Genomic DNA, 17,529 nt, shown 5'->3' on the forward strand with positions numbered 1-17,529 from the left:
AAAACCGATCAATAATGCAATAAATAAAATAGTATCTGTATTTTAAACAAAAATATAAAAATTCAGGAATTATGTAAGAATACAAAGACAAATTATTTATCAGAAGCATTGTCTCTTACACATTGAAAAAAAGTAATAAAAACTCTCAAAAAAAGCAAAATCGCTATAGCGAAAAAAGGGTTTGAAAAACCGCATAAATTCAAATCCGCATAAAAAAGAACCGCATAAAAAGAGACCTAAGTGTAGATAATAGATTTTTGTTAATAGCTGCAATATACATACATATACGAATACATACCTGAAGAATAATCTTAAACTTTACGGCCCTATTCCCACGCCAATGACAAAACTCATCGCATAACGATTGCTTTAACTACTGCGCCTAAAACTTTGACGCCGAATATAAGCATTGCGCCCCTAGTGTCGGTTGGGCGCGAATGGAGGGTAAGAACCCTTGGGATTAATTAATTAATTGTTTCGTCGTTGTCATGTACCTAATTGGCTACAACTATAACGTGGAAAACTGTCATTATTAGAGCGCTTAAAGTCAAGTTTTTCAGCATGCTTTGTAGTGCGTTTTGTCATCATAAGACATCGGATTTTTATGCTGAAAAATAAGCCTAAAAACATGTAACATCATAACTATGAGCAAAATAAACAAACAGGCTTATTTTTCCGCATATAAATCCGATGGCTAGTCCTAATGGTGATAATAGGGCCTTTAATTTTATTCTTCTCTTATCCATGATGACTAGAGCGCGATTTTTTATGCTAAATACGGCGCCTAGAAATATGTACCACATAACTAAGCAAAGCGTAATTTGTATAAGCAAAATGTATACAAATTACACACTTTGCTTGTAGTTACAGTATCGGTTATATCTATAGCACGCCATTTCAAAGTGATATTGTGTGCAACTTATGTTTATTTATTTTTAAGAATTTTCAATTAAAATATATATCTTTCTCTAACAAAACCCATATAAACCCAATTTGTAGAATACTACAAAAAAGTGCAACAAATTTTCATATAAATTTGAAACTTTTTTCTCGGAAGTGTTAGAATTTTTTTGAGTACATAGTTTTATAGCCCAATGAATTATAGTCTGATAATGTGCAAGTTGCAAATGGCTAAACGTTACCGTTGATTTTTTAGAATTTTTTTCGCCAAAGGTGTTGCGATTTTCTTACATATACAAATAAATTGAGTTTATTCATTATATGGAAGCCAATGCGACAAAAAAAATTCTAAAAAATTAACGGTAATTCGTAGCTACTTGAAATTTGCACATTATCAGACTAAAATTGCAGGAGCTAAAAAACTGTGTACTCAAAAAAAATCTAACACTTCCGAGAAAAAAGTTTGAAATTTAGGTGAAATTTTGTTGCACTTTTTTGAAGTTTTCTACAAATTGTTAAACTTGGGTATATATGGGGTTTGTCTGAGAATGAACTAAATTTTTATTAAAAATTCTTAAAAATAAATAAATAAATAAGTGGCACACAATATCACTTTTAAATGGCGTGCTATAGATATGACCGATACTGTATGTCGTACATATTTCTATGCTCCGTATTTTGCATAAAAATTACTCGCTCTAGTGTTGACAAATGTCGCCGAAATAGCGAGAAGTCATAATTTCTTCGCATAAAAGTATGTCGCGAAAACTAACTTACAAGCACATAAAAAATACGAAACAAAATTTAGTACGTAATGTTAGTGCTAATAAAATCAAGTTTCTGTGGCGTATTTTTTTCATTCCACCTACGAAAATAGTCATCGCGGCGAGTTTTGCGATTGCATGAGAATTGGGTCATTAATCTTAATCCTACTGTCCTGTGCTTATGAGCGGTTAAATCACTACTGTCATATTTACTTCGCCTAAAAATATGCCGTAAAACATAAGTATGTATTTCTAGTAATTTCAAATTTCAACGAGTTTTGTGATCTCGCGCGGATATGGCTATAGATCTTAATACTAACCCGGTGCAAGCATGTTTCGATAATTCACTGATAATGCACTTTTATTGCATCTCAAATGTTACCTTTTTTCGTGAGGAATTTTCAATTCACTACAGCCGTTAAAGAAGTTTCACTTAAAAAATAGAAACAGATGCGAATATAAAAATATTTTCAATATTTAGGACGTGCATCATGGTAATGGCACACAGCAAGCATTCTATGATAACCCTGATGTGCTGTATTTGTCCATACACCGGCATGACGATGGCAACTTTTTCCCCGGCACTGGCGGCTCCACTGAGGTAATTGAATTTAAATTTTGCAACTCAAATATTTTCACTGTAAATAACTATTTTGTTTTGTTATTCTTTTTTATTTTCGTTCGCTATCATAGTGCGGTGTTGCCGCCGGCGCTGGTTTTAATGTCAACATTTCCTGGTCTGGTTCACTGGATCCGCCACTAGGCGATGCTGAATATATTGCTGCATTCCGTACGATTGTGATGCCAATCGCAAAGTGTTTTAACCCAGATATTGTTTTGGTGTCGGCTGGTTTCGACGCTGCTTCTGGTCATCCGCCACCTTTAGGCGGTTACCTAGTGTCACCGGCATGTTTTGGTTTTATGACGCGTGAACTTATGCAATTAGCTGAGGGTAAAGTGGTGCTGGCGCTAGAGGGTGGTTATGACCTACCGGCAATTTGTGATTCTGCACAAGAGTGTGTACGTGCACTACTCGGTGATCCATTGTCTGCGATTGCGGAAAGTGAGCTTAATAGACAACCTTGTCAGAATGCGATAGATACATTGCAGAAAACAATTGCAATACAGGTAAACAGTTCGCGCGTAAGTTAGGCGAAATTTTTATTAAAAAAAAAATCTTATTAATTTTTGCAGTTACAACACTGGCCATGTGTGCGTCGTTTGGCTCATACTGTCGGGTTATCCGCACTCGAGGCGTTAAAAATTGAACGCGACGAATCGGAAACCGTTACAGCTATGGCCGGCCTTTCAATGCAATCGATGAACAGGTACGATTTAGGGTTTTAAAGCAAGCACACATACAAGTGTACACATACGCCTTTTCAGAACTTTATCTCGTGATGACTCAGAAGAGCCAATGGATCAAGACGAAGTCAAGTAATTTAAAACTGCAAAACTCGAACGATTTTTGACTGATTTTGAACGCGATCATTGCACTTAAGCCTGCATATAGGTACATATGTAGCTGATACATTAAAAAAAAGGCCGCGGGCAATTATAAATATCCTTTAGCAGTGTGGATACTGAATTTACGCGCCCAGACGGCTGTGGAAATACGGCTGCTTGTACATGTGTGGAATATGTTAAAATATAGATGCGGTGTTTCTATTTCTGTTTACAAAATTTTCTTTGTATTTTTCCACTTTTGTCTGTAAGCTGAAACTATACGGCAAGGAATTCCTGGGGAAAATTCCGCCACAGCATTTAAGTGAAGCTGATGTTTTTCAAAGGCGATTGGAAAAAAATGAAGATATCTCTTGTCGATGTAATTTGTTCGTTTCTAAGCTTAGGAAAAATGTTGAAAACAGAATTGATATAGTTAATTGTATACATAGTTAAAGCAAATGTACTCTATGTATGCGTACATAAAAAATTTGATATTTTAAAAATAATACACTTGCATAAAAACGCATACAGATAGATGTACATGCAACTCGTTAAAAGATATTTGTGGGTGCATATATTTACATTGATTTGTATCTGTGCAAATACATACGAGTATAATGCATATGCATGCTTTTTGATATTTAATAATAATAATATAATACATATAAAATAAAATCAGAGAGTTTCTTGAATTTTGATTCAATGTTATAAGATAGTGGCTAGGAAAGAATTTTTAATGTTATGGTATGTATGTATATAAGATAAACTGTAGTAGCTCATTTTCATTAGCAACAATTTTATTGCGTTTATATCACACTCAAAGAGCATAAAACATATTTTTAGAAGAAAAACAATAAAAATGTGATAAAAGTTAACGATTGAATCAAGGGCGAAATTCTTAAGAAAATTAACAAAATAATTTTAAATGACCATGCGCAATTGTCACCAACTAACCACCGTCTCTCATAACAGACAAAATAACGCGAAATGATATCATTGTAACGGTCAAACCCACAGATTTACCTAAAATTCATTGTAATTTTTAAAATTACTTGATTTTAATAAAATTTTAGTTTTAACATTTTTAAATACATATGTATGTTAATTATTACTATCTAAACTCAATAAAATATGTATGTATTTGTAACTGTAGGCCTACGTTGTTTGAGATAAAAAATTATATGTTATGATTACTACAAATGTATGTACCTATGTACTATGTATTTAAATGTAATTTAGAAGTAAGCAGCAACTTTATTTAATATGCATATACTTATGATTTGTGCTTGCATGCGTGCAATCATATATGTAATACTCCTATATTGGCAGTACCTTGAAAGTACATCCGCAAACATTAGGGTGCAGATATATAATATTAGAACGAGAAAACCAAGCAGCCAATGTGCCCAGAATGACGTGTTGAAAATTAAAAAAAATCAGAGCTGGTGGAGTAACCGTCACAATTCAATTTTAATTTTAAAAGCAAAAAAAAATTTGCGGAATTGTACTATATAAAAATGAGCCATTTTGGGGAAAACGGGGAGACGCTACATGTCGGCTGAGGCGCTGGAAAGGAAAGCATGCAACCTCACAGTATATCTTTTAAGAGTGGTTACGGTAATCGCCTCAAGTGTAACCTTTACATGTCTTGCTGCTTTTCCAAATCTGCTGGTTTCCACAAAGCTTGCACCAATGACTGTCATGGAACCATTTTTTGTACATAAATGTTAATTTTTTTTATTATATTTAATTTAAACCACTCCTGGAGTGACTTGGCAGTTGTTTGTTTGAAGTATTTCACAAATATACATTTATACTAACGAAAGGCTGTCTCCCTTTGATCGTGGAATAAAAACATTGTGAAGATACGTTACTATCAATATAGAAGTATTACATAAATGTACAATATACAAAGTAATAAACATACTTATATATGCATAGTCGGGCGTGGATTTAAGTTAATTTATGCTGTCTTCACGCTTCAAAAAAGAATTCACTAATGTGGTGATTCCACGCACATGCATGTTTGAACAAAATAAATGTTGCTTTATTGTTACAAATGGAAATTTCAAGTGAAAGGAAGATTACAACAAGCAGAGGGACAAAATTTTTATTTTTTTATTACATTTAAAACTGTCAAAAATTGCAAATGTTGTGACAAAATGAGCTTTTTGTCTACTAATGGCCTTATTCATAAAAAATAAAGTAGGTTTAAAAAACTTTATAAATTGACTTTTTCACACATTTTTCATTATATAAACCTTTTGTAAAGCTACTTTCAAGGTACATTGAACAGGTAGTATCAGTAGAGCAGCTGATTTGATTTATTTTCAAATTATTTGGTCTCGAAAATGTCAAATATTTTTAATTTTTTCTCACGAAAATTATAAGTTGTTAAAATCCATTTGCTTGTGAAACCTTTTTCCATACAAAACAAGCGATTGAATAGCAGCTTTTGGAACGTTCGCCCAACTCGGCAGCACGACCGCTGATTACTGGGCCTTGCAAAGGATGGATCAATGCTTCGAGAAGCAAACAAATTTACTAGGAAAGAAAGTTGCATCAATTTTTATTTTTTCCAATTTCAATTTTTTATTTTTTATAATTTTTTGTATTTCACATGGCACGCTTTGATTTAGAAGAAAAAATTCAGAACAGTTGTTGACACTTTCGATACCAGAAGCAACAACAAAATACACGCAAATGTAGTTTTTGCTCTACTGATACTACCTGTTTAACGTGCCTTGGCTACTTTATTTTTTATGAATAAGGCTATGAGTCTATATTTTTGATTCGCAAATTGTTTAACTCAGGAAATTTATAAATAGTTGCATCCTTGAAAGGAGTTCACAATAAGGCTCTGCGCCAATTTGTAGCTCACTTTGTTCCTTTTCCGACAATAAAATACAACAAATCCTAATTAAATAATGTTTATGGACTTGTGTATTTGTCTATATTTTATATATTTTTTATTTTAATATAGCCTAGACAGACGACGACAGCGTTAATACACAATTCCTGATTCATAAATGTCGAATTCTACTTCGCGGAAGAAAAATTAGATCTATTTGTGGCAATAGAAATAAAAATTATGTATATTCTCGCCTAGTTCTTAGCCGCCGTTGCTGCGTTCATTGAGTAGTGGGTTGGATCGGTTCCTGACTTGCACAACTGAATTAGAAATCGATTGTAATTAAAAATTTAAATGTTGTTAAATTTTTTTATTTCTCGAAATCGAAAACTAAATTTTCTTTTGTAGCTAAAATGCTGTAGTCATGAGTATTATATTTCACTTATTTTCTAAACACTTTCCAACCTCAATTTTTGTGGATATTCGCAAAGCTCCGAGTCTAATTCTTACATGAAAAAATTATTTCTCTTATTCTAAAAAAAATGTTAGCCCCCTTCCTATTCGTATTACTAGTGTCCGACTGATCATTAGAGCTTGGTAACATAAAAATCTGTAAGTCTGCGTCCGGTTTGGTTCTCAGCAAAATTAGCAGAGTATTTGCCAAAAATAAGCATAAACTTTAACTATAATAAAAAGTGTAAAACATATTTGCATGTGATCGATTACAATAAAACCACCCACTAATGTCTTCAATTTGATGCAAATTTAAATAGTTCGGCTTCATTCGAACTTTCGGTTGTGGCAAAAATCGCGTTCGGCCGGACGCTATACGGTGTAACCATATCAAGAAAATTGCGTAAACTTTTTAAGTGACCTGGTAATGTATGTAGGTCGTAACTCCAGCCGAGTAACTGTTTTCATTAGAAACAATTGTCGCAAGAATGATAGAATACAAGATTGCGCCGATCAGAGAGGATTTTTGAGAATAACTTTTGTGTGACGTCACACTGGTGCAATTGCGAGAGAGAAATGCCAAAACGTGAGCAAGAATGGAAGAAGAAGAAAAAATGTTGCAAGGAAAACGTAAACAAGTTGCACAAGTGTGACGTCATGCAAACAACGATTCTGTCAAATTCGTTAAGAGAGGAATAGCGGTCCGAGATCGGCGCAACCTTTGTATTCTCTCAATCGTGCAATTGTCGTATAACTCCTAGAACAACAAAATGGCACAGTTAAGTGTTAAGCAACTTTAAGTTTAGATATGGATTTAGAAGGTTTGAGTTAAAAAAAAACGAGTTGAAAAGGGGTAGGATATTTTGAAAAAAAAAATTTTTAGTATTGCCCCATTTTTACGGCATTTTGTCCTAAAGTTGTAAGGAAACTTTCCTATTAGTCATGTTTAGAGCAGAACTATTAATTCCAAGTAATTTTATGTAATTTTTCTAATGCTTAATCTGTGAAAATCAACTTTTTCATAATTGTACGTAGAAAAAAGTAAATACGATTCAGTCAAGAGCCATTATCTCATACATACCTTAAATGAATTGAATGATTCTTTTTTTCTGCTGGGTGGCGCACAGTGTGGAAATTGAGCTTTTTTCGTGACAAATTTTAATATCTCGAGAATGAGAACAGCTAGCAAAAAAGTCAAAGCGTTTTAAGGCCTCTGAGATAGAGAATATACATATTTGGCTGCTCTTGTGTCAAGGAATCCATTTCCATGGTCGCAGGAACCGAAAAACGTATTTAAAATTTTTCTTTGCAAATGCATGTTGTTTTTAGGTAAAAAAAGGACAAAAAATAAAATTTTCACTTTTGAATGTCAAAGTAATTTTTTATTCAATGTGACCTTCAAAATTCCTTTCAAAAGTAAAATAGTGCTATAACTTCTACCGCTTAGACTTTGTTGCTTTTTAAATTTTTCCTAATAAACAATCGTGGTACAAAGCTCAATAAAAATATTAAAAGTAAAATTTTAATTTTTTTTATTTTTTTGACATAAAAAAAGTATGTAATGGAAATGGATTCCTTGACGCAAGAGCAGCAAAATATGTATGTATGTATGTATATTCTCTAACTTAAAAGCTTTAAAACGCTTTGAATTGTTTTCGCTTGCTGCTATCATTCTCGTGATCACGTGAATTTGTCACGAAAAAAGTTCAATTTCAACACTGTGTGGCGCCGGGGTTGTATTTTAAAAATATGTGGCCCACAGCGCCATCTATAAAGAAAATAAGTTCATTTTGTAGCAGGCACTCTACCCATCTGTCAAACAAACAATTTAATTCGACTGAGAATTATAGGAGAAAATGATTTCTTACTGAATGTGCTTTGTTTAGAATAAGAAACAATTTTATTCAATGTCATAACTTCATCCATTTTTCATTGATTTTCATATGTGGTACCTATATATCTACGTAGGTAATGACTAAGACGAATATGTATGTACATATGTACATCTCTTAGGAAAATAATGCGAAAAAGTTATGTGGAAGATCGACCGAAGAATAAACTAACTCTTGCCAACAAATGCCACTTTGGTCTCGGCAAGCAATTAAAAAGCAGGGTCCCTCTCTTCTCGCCATTTAGTGTGAGCTAAAAACGTGGATGATGCGGAACAAAGGTTATTATGATTTGGGGACTTACGGCAGAACCATTCTACGTAAGATATATGGTCCTTTTAGCATGGGTGAAGATTACCGAAGAAATGGAATGACGAACTGTACTGGCTTTAGAACTTTGCAAAAGGCAGAGGAAATTGGCGAAGTTTCTTAATCTCGGCCTAAACGGACTAACGGTTGTACCGGTAAGTAAGAAGAAGAAGGTTAGATGACGTGCTGAAGTTAAAAAGTCAAAAAAATTGTTGAAAGTTTCTAATTTATTTCATAAAATTTAAGTACATATCGTTACCTTAATTCACAAAGGCCCAAACCAACACAATTTTCGAAACTGCGTAAAGTGACAGTTCTCTTGGAGAGAAGTTGCAAATTCTTGCTGGAAAATTTTTAGCCAGTAAGAATTTGCAATCACGAAGAACATATGATTGTGGCACATGGTTGCATTTTTATAAATGTATAAAGATGAGCGATTTTTTCTGAAAAAAAGGAAGAAAATACTTGTTGATATAATTAATTTAGGTAATGGTCCAGTGATTTGAACTGTACTCCGCTGAAAAAAAAATGTATTCGCAATCGGAATGCAATTGCAACCAGAGTCCATTTAAGAAACCCTACAGCTAGTACCATAAAGAAATGGAAATGTATGTTAAAGAACGTCAGAAGAAATTTACATGTCTATGCTGAAAGAATTTTAAAAATTCTATAAAAATTTATTATGTTTAAAATGTAACCGTGGACACCAGCTAGCAGGGAAACTTGCAAATTCCTGCAAATTTGCGTTCGTGCAGAAATTTGCAAGTTTCTCAACATGGAGAATGAATTTGGGAGAATTTTTTCTTACTCTCTGATATTTTGAGTGTTAGATAATTCTTTCTGGATTTTCGACGAACAAACCTATTATTAACTAGAATTAGAAAACAAATATCGAAGAGTAATGACAAATTCAAACATTATTCATACGTATGTACATTAGGGTGGTCCAAAAACAGTAAAGTCGGAATTGTAATGCTCTCACCCCCTAGGATTGTTCTATATCGAAAAAGTACACCCCTATTTTTTTATTTGGAAATCAAAAAATATTTAGAGGTGGCTCAAAGCGCTCAAAGTTTTCCATGTATTTTGTATGGGAAAAAAAGAACTTTTCGTAGAAATGGTAAAGAATTCTTGAAAATCAATATTTTTCGATCGGAAAACTCTGCTTCTCTTCAGGAGACTTTCAATAATAATACCCAATTGTTTATTTAACCATTTTTTAATTCTAACGATTTTTTATTGGTCCGCCCATTGCATTTTTCGGAGTTTTTGTGGGTTTTTGGCGGACCTATAAATTATAGTTGCAAAGAGACAATGGTTAAATAAGCCAAAAAAGATAAATATTTTTTGGTTTCAAAATAAAAAAGGCGTATATTTTTCCGGTATAGAACAATCCTAGGGGGTGATGGCATAAATATTTCGACTTTACTTTGTCACATGCATTTTTTTGGACCACCCTAATGTACATACATAGGTATATATTTTTATATGATCCACAAGATTTGTGTAGCGAAGATGCTTTCCTGGAAAAATTATTTGATTCACTCCTTTGGCAATTTCCGGCTGTAACCAGTAAAAATTGTGGATGGGGCAAGATTGGAAACGCTGGAACTTAGACGCTTTAAATGCTGACTCCACAATCTGAAATACATTTTGAGTTAAATAATACAATCATTTATAAGTTTAAACAAATGTAAGCGAGCAATCACAGAGTAGAAAACCTGCAAATCTCGCTTATTGCTCCCAAATCATGCCTCAGAGAGCATTCTTTAATTACGTGCTTAGGAGATCTCCCATTACGCTCCCATGCGAGCAGTACAGCAGTGCAAAATAGGGATGTTAATCCCGGGATCCCGGCCTTTTTTAAGAGATTTGTAATTTGCAATGGTGACAATAATAGAAACGCCTTATGTTGACCAGTTTTTGCTATATTTCTTTTGTTTATTTAATATTTAATCTCTTCTTCTTCTTCTTAATTGGCGCTGAAACCGCCTAAGCGATTTTGGCCGAGTCCAAAACAGCACACCAGTCATTTCTCTTCTGTGCTAACTGACGCCAATTGGAAATGCCAAGTGAAGCCAAGTCCTTCTCCACCTGGTCTTTCCAACGCAGAGGAGGCCTTCCTCTTCCTCTGTTACCAGCATCGCGGCCCGCGTTGAATACTTTCAGAGCAGGAGCGTTTCTGTCCATCCGAACGACATGGCCAAGCCAGCGGAGCCGCTGAATTTTAATTCGCTGCACTATGTCTATATCGTTGTAATATTTTAATATTTAATATTTTTTTTATAAATGTCAAGCTAATTATACATACACGTGCGACAGGCAATTTTACACACAAAAAGTCAATATATTCGCGAAGCCATGGGCCAAATATATGCAGTAAAATTTCGATTTTAGTTTTTCTCTCTGACGTCAGGATCTTTTAAAGGGACTTTGAAAATTAAAATTGGCAGGGGTTGAAATTCACTCCAAAGTGCCTGATTATCTAAAATATAGCAGCAAGAAAAACAGGCATTGAGACCATAGTGCATTGGGGGTACGCTATGTCAGCAAAGGTGGTACGCTAGTAGAAAAATAAAAGGAAAGAATAAAACATTTTAATCTGAATTAATTTCGTCAAGTGCTTGGCCGAATTTCTCTTACAAATTGTGGTGTGATTCTTGATGGTATCACAAAATTGGAGGTACGTACAGTGTTATGCCGTCTCCGATAGTCAGATTGTTTTTAAATATAAACTTTACCATGGCCGAAATACGCTGGAAAGGGCGACAGTTATTAGCAAAATATTTTTTTTTTAAGTTAGTCGGACTATAAATAGAACCGGATCCAACTGAGTGGTAGGTCAAAATTACTTGCCAGATAATTGGTCAAGGCGCATCAATACAAGTTGGTGTTGATTGAACAGCTGATTGGATATTTTTGTCTCTACTAGTACAGGAGAATGTCTTCCAAGACGAAATGGCGCAACTTTAGGATGTCAACAAATCGAAATGACGAAAATTATCTCCTATTCCCTTTCGTTTGGACATCCTGATGTACCAAAAAGCAATAACAAAATACACGGAACTTTTACTTATATGCAATTGCCAGCACCTTGTATGGATGCGCCTTAATAATTGGTTGGGAGCATGGTACAATAAATGGTTTATAAATAATGGTTTATAAATAATGGTTTATTGTACCATGGTTGGGAGACTTCAAAAAGGGGCCCAGTCAGTAGCCAGTTGCCATATGTAATGCCATGTATGATAGGACCATAAATTTGCTGAAAGCTCTTATTCTTGTTCATTTGTGGCTCGAGTTCTAGGTAGAGTTAAAATTACCAACATTTCCTCTTGAAATTCATTCTCTTTCATACTGCCAATGACCCAAAATTACTCCTTGACTAATAATTTTAGAGATAGAATAATTTTAGAGCTTTTGAGACGAGAAACACGATTCCACTGTTTGGAAATCGAAAAAAAATTTAACACCTCAATTTAAGAAATGAATTTTTGAACTTCGAAATTAGAAAGAAAAAATGAAATGAAAAATGAAATTAGAAGAAAAACATGCAAAAATGTCGAAGCTTAACTTCAGAATCGTTATAAAAATGGCTCCCAAAGGGCCTTGAGACTTCACCCTTGGCTCAAATTAAAGATCTTGAATAGCACAGCTGCTTGCAAATAAAAAAAATGCATTTCTTAAATTGAGGTGTTAAATTTTTTTCTATTTTTATACATACAGTCGAATCGTATTTCTCGCCTCAAAATATATAATGTTAGTGTAATAAAACATCCAAAAACTTTTTTTTTGGAACAAATCCAGTGGATTTTACATGTTTTTTTTTTTGAAGAACACTATTTTTTACAACTCAAGGAGTAATTGTAGGTCAATGGTAGTATTTTCCGTGAAAGGGAATAACATTAGCTTTCAAAACCATTTTGTTTCATTTCAAAATATTGCATCTGTCGAAAGCGCTACGATTAATTCGCGTTCGATGTTGCGACGACATCAGAAGGCATCCTGTCGCTGTCCTGAGTGCCGTGTTTTGGCAGGTCTGCAGCTTCATCAACTGCGTCCTAATAGTCCCCGGCGACAAAACAGACGCAGCATAGTTTAACAAGAAGTCAAAGTGTAAGGGTAAAAGGACACCACCTTATGGAACCTCTTATTTGATTCTTTGATCTCGAAAGACTACTGACGATGCAATGACACGCTGTCAAACGCCTTTGATAAGTCCAATGCAACTAGGACTGTTCTCTCACAGGGGAGGTCGCGGTTTAGGCCACGAGTTATCTGGGTGTTTATGGCGTTAAGTGCTATTGTTGTGCTTTGCACTTTACGGACACCATGCTGATGCTTCACTGGGGTCAGGTGGTGGATGAACTACGGGAGTAGCAGGGCCTCTAGTGTCTTCGCGACCGGGGAAAGGAGCATTATCCGGCGATAAGAATCTCCTTTGTTAGCGGGTTTCTCAGGTTTAAGCAGTGGGACCACTCTCCCCGGTTTCCACACATCAGGAATGATGAGAATGGCCATTGACAGGTTAAGGACCTCTGTGAGATATGCTTTGTTTCAGCATCGGCATGCACATTTTGTCGGGTTCATCGGCTTTGGAGGCTTTCGCCTTCCCGATGGCCACCTTGACTTCACCGCTGGTGAAAGTAAGTGGTGCACGGTTTTTGGGCAGTTTGTGCAGCCTTCTGGTCAGTGGACTTTTGGCCTTAGCCACCGGAGGATGTAATATGAACTGCCGGCTAAAATAGCATTTCTTCGGGTCTGACGAGGTGTGACCATCGAATGAAATTTCCACCCTATCGTCGCGCCTCGTCGGCTTGGACAGTGACCTCACGGTTGACCAGAGCTTACTCACACCAGAGGCGAAGTTGCAGGTCTTCAGATGCTCTTCGCACTTCTTCCTCACGAACTAATTGCCAAATCTCGCGAGTTGAGATCCCTGATACGGGGATTCCCGGGATCGGCCTGATAAAGGTTGTCACGCTCATCGGCAAGGACAGCTGCTTCAGCAGGAAAATTCGGACGGGGCAGCAGCAGCCCCAACCATGGGAATTTAAGCTCACCTACGTGAACGTCGGTTCGTGTGGGTAGGGCAGTGAAGGTGCTTTCAGTAACATCCGCGAAGCCTTTCCAGTCAGCTTTGGAGAAGTTGACATAAGTCCGGTGATCCGTGGAAGCAAAGTCGGCTGGTTTATCAATCGAGATAACTATGGGCAGATGGTCTGATTCTAAGTTCAGCATAGGTTTAATTACAACAAACGGTCTTTATTTTTAATAGTTCATTTTTCTAGAAAGGTATTTTTATTTTATTTTATTGAATTTTCGTAAAATTTGGGTTATACGCATGAAACATTATGGATGAACGCTAAACGTACACATTTTACATATGTAAAACAATTTTTATAATTTGATTTTATTGTAATGATACCTTATGATAATGAAGTGGTTTCGCTCAATAGGTATTGCAAGATATTGCCATACCAAATTAAATTAACGGTAATTAGAAACTAACAAAAGTTGTATAAAAAATTAAGTGAACAAAATTTGGACAGCGTAAAAATTATATAAACATATACACATGTGACATAATAAATTACAATAAACTGTATATTAGGTAAAGAGTTCAAACAAAAAAAAAAATGAACAATAAGATGTATAAATAGTAGCATACGTATGTATGTACATATCGTTGCCTTAATATAGAAAGGCCCTATCTCACATCGTCGCTGAAATGCACAAAGCCGTAACTTTTAGTTAGTTACCGCTTTTTGTATATCAGCGACGATGTCAGATAGGGCCTTTCTATATTAAGGCAGCGATATGTATTATGCAATTAAAATACTTAGATACGAAGGCAACAAAAAAAAAATCAACGTACGATGTACCTTAATATCAGCTGTGCAGATTAAGATAGATGAAAATAGTTAATGGTAGTTGTAACAATACATGTATACCATACAGTACATTTCGTTTAATCTATGTATGCACATACATAAACACATATGTATGTCGCTAGCTTAGAGCGAAAAGTTGCTAACTTCACTTTTTATGAAAAATCATATTTTGATAATGGAGGCTAGATAAATAAAAAAATGCACCGTTTCGAAAAGGGTAAAGGTCGGTCCTTGTTTTATGTTTTCTTGTTTATATTCAATGAAAGGAAAATTTGCCAAAAGTCCAAATGAAGCTCCGAAAATTCGATAAGGCCAAAATAGTTCGAAAGCTTTTAATAAAGATCGAATCCCTCTGATTTGTATGGAGTTTTGCTTTGCTTTAAACCGGCAAAATGTTGTATTCAGAGTTTTGCGAAATACTTGAAGAAAATGGCTATAAGAAGTTTTTTCCTCACCTGGACAATTGTTAAATTTGGACTTACCAACTTTGCACTCTAAGCTAGCGATGTATATGCGTTAAATACAAATATTTATAAAACAGTCATTTAAAAACTGTAAACTTGTCTTACACGAAATGCGTACATATAAATTTATTACATACATACATATACTTTACTTATATATATAAACTTATGTTCTACACATGCTTAGTGGCGTATGAAAATGTCACGATAATTATGATTTTTTTATGTTTGCGTTAGATGTACACTATGCGCATCCTGTATCAGTTGGGATAACTTTTGTGAAAATGTTGGAATGTCCTGTTGAAAATAAAATTAAAAAAAAAAGAATATGAATATGTTTAAATCCAAACTCGCATTTTAAAATTGAATATCACTTACAGTTGATAAGCAGATCACGTCCAAATATTTCGGATTCACTGGAAATCCGGCCGTTACAAAACTTTCGCGCAACTTTAAATTATCAACTTGACCCATGGCGTAAAGTACGTTCGCCAATAGGTCGAAATGCAGTGAACCCTCGCCAGATAGTAATATGTTTATTAGTGCGCGCTGAAATGAGGTGAGTAGACTGTCTTGGAAGAGAGCGCGCTGAAATAGGCGCCAACGCTCATTAACAGTCTGCATCGATAGCAAAACCTTGCGTACGAGATTTGGATCATTGCCGGACACCAGCACTTGTCCGTAAGCATTCAGAATGGCCATAAAATGTTCTGGATGCATATTATCACTACTGGTATGCAACAGCGAACCATTATACTGTACATGCGGTTTGTAGAAATACTGCCACTTATGAAGCAAAACACTGCACAACAAATACATAAAAATAGTAAAATGATATCATTGAAAATCATTAAATTTCACCTATCAAAGAGCACATAGACCATACTGCTTAAATCAGTGCCGTCAACCAAGCTGGAGTCATGTTGCTGTATTAAAGGCAGCACCTGGTCAATGGTGAAACTTAAAATGGAAGGCAGCATGGTGGTCCAAGTGTTTCCCGGCTGCTGTACGATGATCTGGAACATCTGCAATATTTTCTCCAAAACTGCCAACTGATTAAAACTCAGTTGTTCTCTGCAAGAAAAGGGGCAGCAATACTTATTTGTACAGAGTTCATAGGCTGTTAACTGCACCACTAACCTGCTGCTGACTGTTATGTAGAGCGCGATCATGTCTTTGATAAATTGCGCACCAAATTGGTTTAACAAACTACGAAGTATACTTAAACTGAACTCGGCTGCAGAAATGGATATTACATTGTTGCTTATGCCGAAATTGTTGAAAAGCATTAATGCTTTCGTGATGATTGGCTAATATTGAAGAAAAAATTAAAAGCAATGAAATTTCAATACACTTTTTAGGTAGTTTTTGGTAGTGTGGTAGGTATGTAGGTATGTTTAAGTGGGCTTAAAAAGCTGATTACACACTAAGTGAAGCCATTATCAAAGGCTTACCCAAGAAGGGCTAAACAAAGTGCTGCCCTACATGCCTTCTAGAAGGATTTTTCCTATTTACATTTGACGCGAATGTATAAGTTTATATTAATTAGCATTACAAATGAATCTTGATATACTTTTTAAGTTGCAATAAAACATATTTGATATAAACCTTAAGCAAATGCTTTTAAGATTTATGATTTTTATGAATTAAGGAAGCAGCTTTGAAAGAAATTCTCTAAAAGTCCTTCTAGAAGGACATCTATAGGTAGCGAAAGCAGAAGTCTTTAAATGTGTGCCCATTTAGTGAAAGGAGTTATTCAAACTCTAATGAAAATTACTAACAATTTGTACTAATTTACTTCGTTTTTAAAAAACGTTAGTAACTTTAACGAGACCTTAACTTATTTTATTTTATTCATTTTAGTGCAGTTTTGACAAAATTTTCTTGCTAAAAAATCTTTTGTTTTTCACTACTTTATTTTATTCCTTTGATTAAACATGTTAAATAAAAGCTTATTTTTAAAAAAATATTTTTTTACATTACTTTTTATTAATTTAAGTATGTCTTCCATAAACCTACCAAAACTGCTTTTCATAATGTCGATATTGCCATAAAAGCAATTGTAGTGAATTAATTTTGATGTCAAGTATATAGATTTGTTCTTGGTGAAGGACCTGAAAGCCCGATACAACAAAACATGCTCAAAAAAAGGCTCTTACTACTCTTAAGTCTATCGTGTCTCTAATTATCCTTACTTAAGTAAGTGGCAAGGATTAGTAAAGGACGTAATAAGGATTATACATGGATAAGAGAAGGATTAGAGACATGAGGAATTTAACAGTTGTAAGGATTTTTTTTTTTAGTTTTAGTTGTGTCGTTATTGCAGAGGAGCATGTTTTAGTCGCAGGGGGGTAAATATGAAGAACACAGTGCCGAATAAACGCACTAAGGTAAGCCAAAAGTATTTTCTAAAAAAGTCCTATGACCGCTTTTAAACTTTGAAAATACAAAATACATAGATGTAATCGTAAGCATAAAGATTTTAAAGTAATTAATTTATTAGTATATCAGAATTCATTATTTTTGTTGACACACTAAGTATTCCAATTCTCAACTAAT

The 17,529-nt window shown here is 34.6% G+C and overlaps 2 protein-coding genes across 15 annotated transcripts in view; one reads left to right on the forward strand and one right to left on the reverse strand.

Moving 5' to 3' along the window:
* HDAC4 (histone deacetylase 4) overlaps positions 1–4,538 on the forward strand; it is a 76,740-nt gene extending 72,202 nt beyond the window's left edge. For all 14 annotated transcript variants that reach the window (XM_017616611.1, XM_017616620.1, XM_017616615.1 and 11 more), the window contains 4 exons: positions 2,146–2,265; positions 2,358–2,792; positions 2,859–2,992; positions 3,051–4,538. In XM_017616611.1, the coding sequence (XP_017472100.1) occupies positions 2,146–2,265; positions 2,358–2,792; positions 2,859–2,992; positions 3,051–3,105 (744 nt within the window). In that variant the 3' untranslated portion in view covers positions 3,106–4,538. The remainder of the gene's footprint in view (positions 1–2,145; positions 2,266–2,357; positions 2,793–2,858; positions 2,993–3,050) is intronic.
* A 10,337-nt stretch (positions 4,539–14,875) lies between these two features.
* ebo (exportin ellipsoid body open) overlaps positions 14,876–17,529 on the reverse strand; it is a 9,897-nt gene continuing 7,243 nt past the window's right edge. The window contains exons 8-11 of the mRNA XM_017616621.1: positions 16,111–16,280; positions 15,832–16,044; positions 15,349–15,772; positions 14,876–15,267 (exon numbers count right to left, since the gene is read on the reverse strand). Coding sequence (XP_017472110.1) covers positions 15,193–15,267; positions 15,349–15,772; positions 15,832–16,044; positions 16,111–16,280 — 882 coding nt within the window. The 3' untranslated portion in view covers positions 14,876–15,192. The remainder of the gene's footprint in view (positions 15,268–15,348; positions 15,773–15,831; positions 16,045–16,110; positions 16,281–17,529) is intronic.

This window comes from Rhagoletis zephyria, unplaced genomic scaffold (assembly GCF_001687245.7).
Source record: "Rhagoletis zephyria isolate East Lansing unplaced genomic scaffold, Rhagoletis_zephyria_1.1 Rzeph_scaffold_01233, whole genome shotgun sequence".
In the NCBI taxonomy this organism is placed as follows: domain Eukaryota; kingdom Metazoa; phylum Arthropoda; class Insecta; order Diptera; family Tephritidae; genus Rhagoletis; species Rhagoletis zephyria.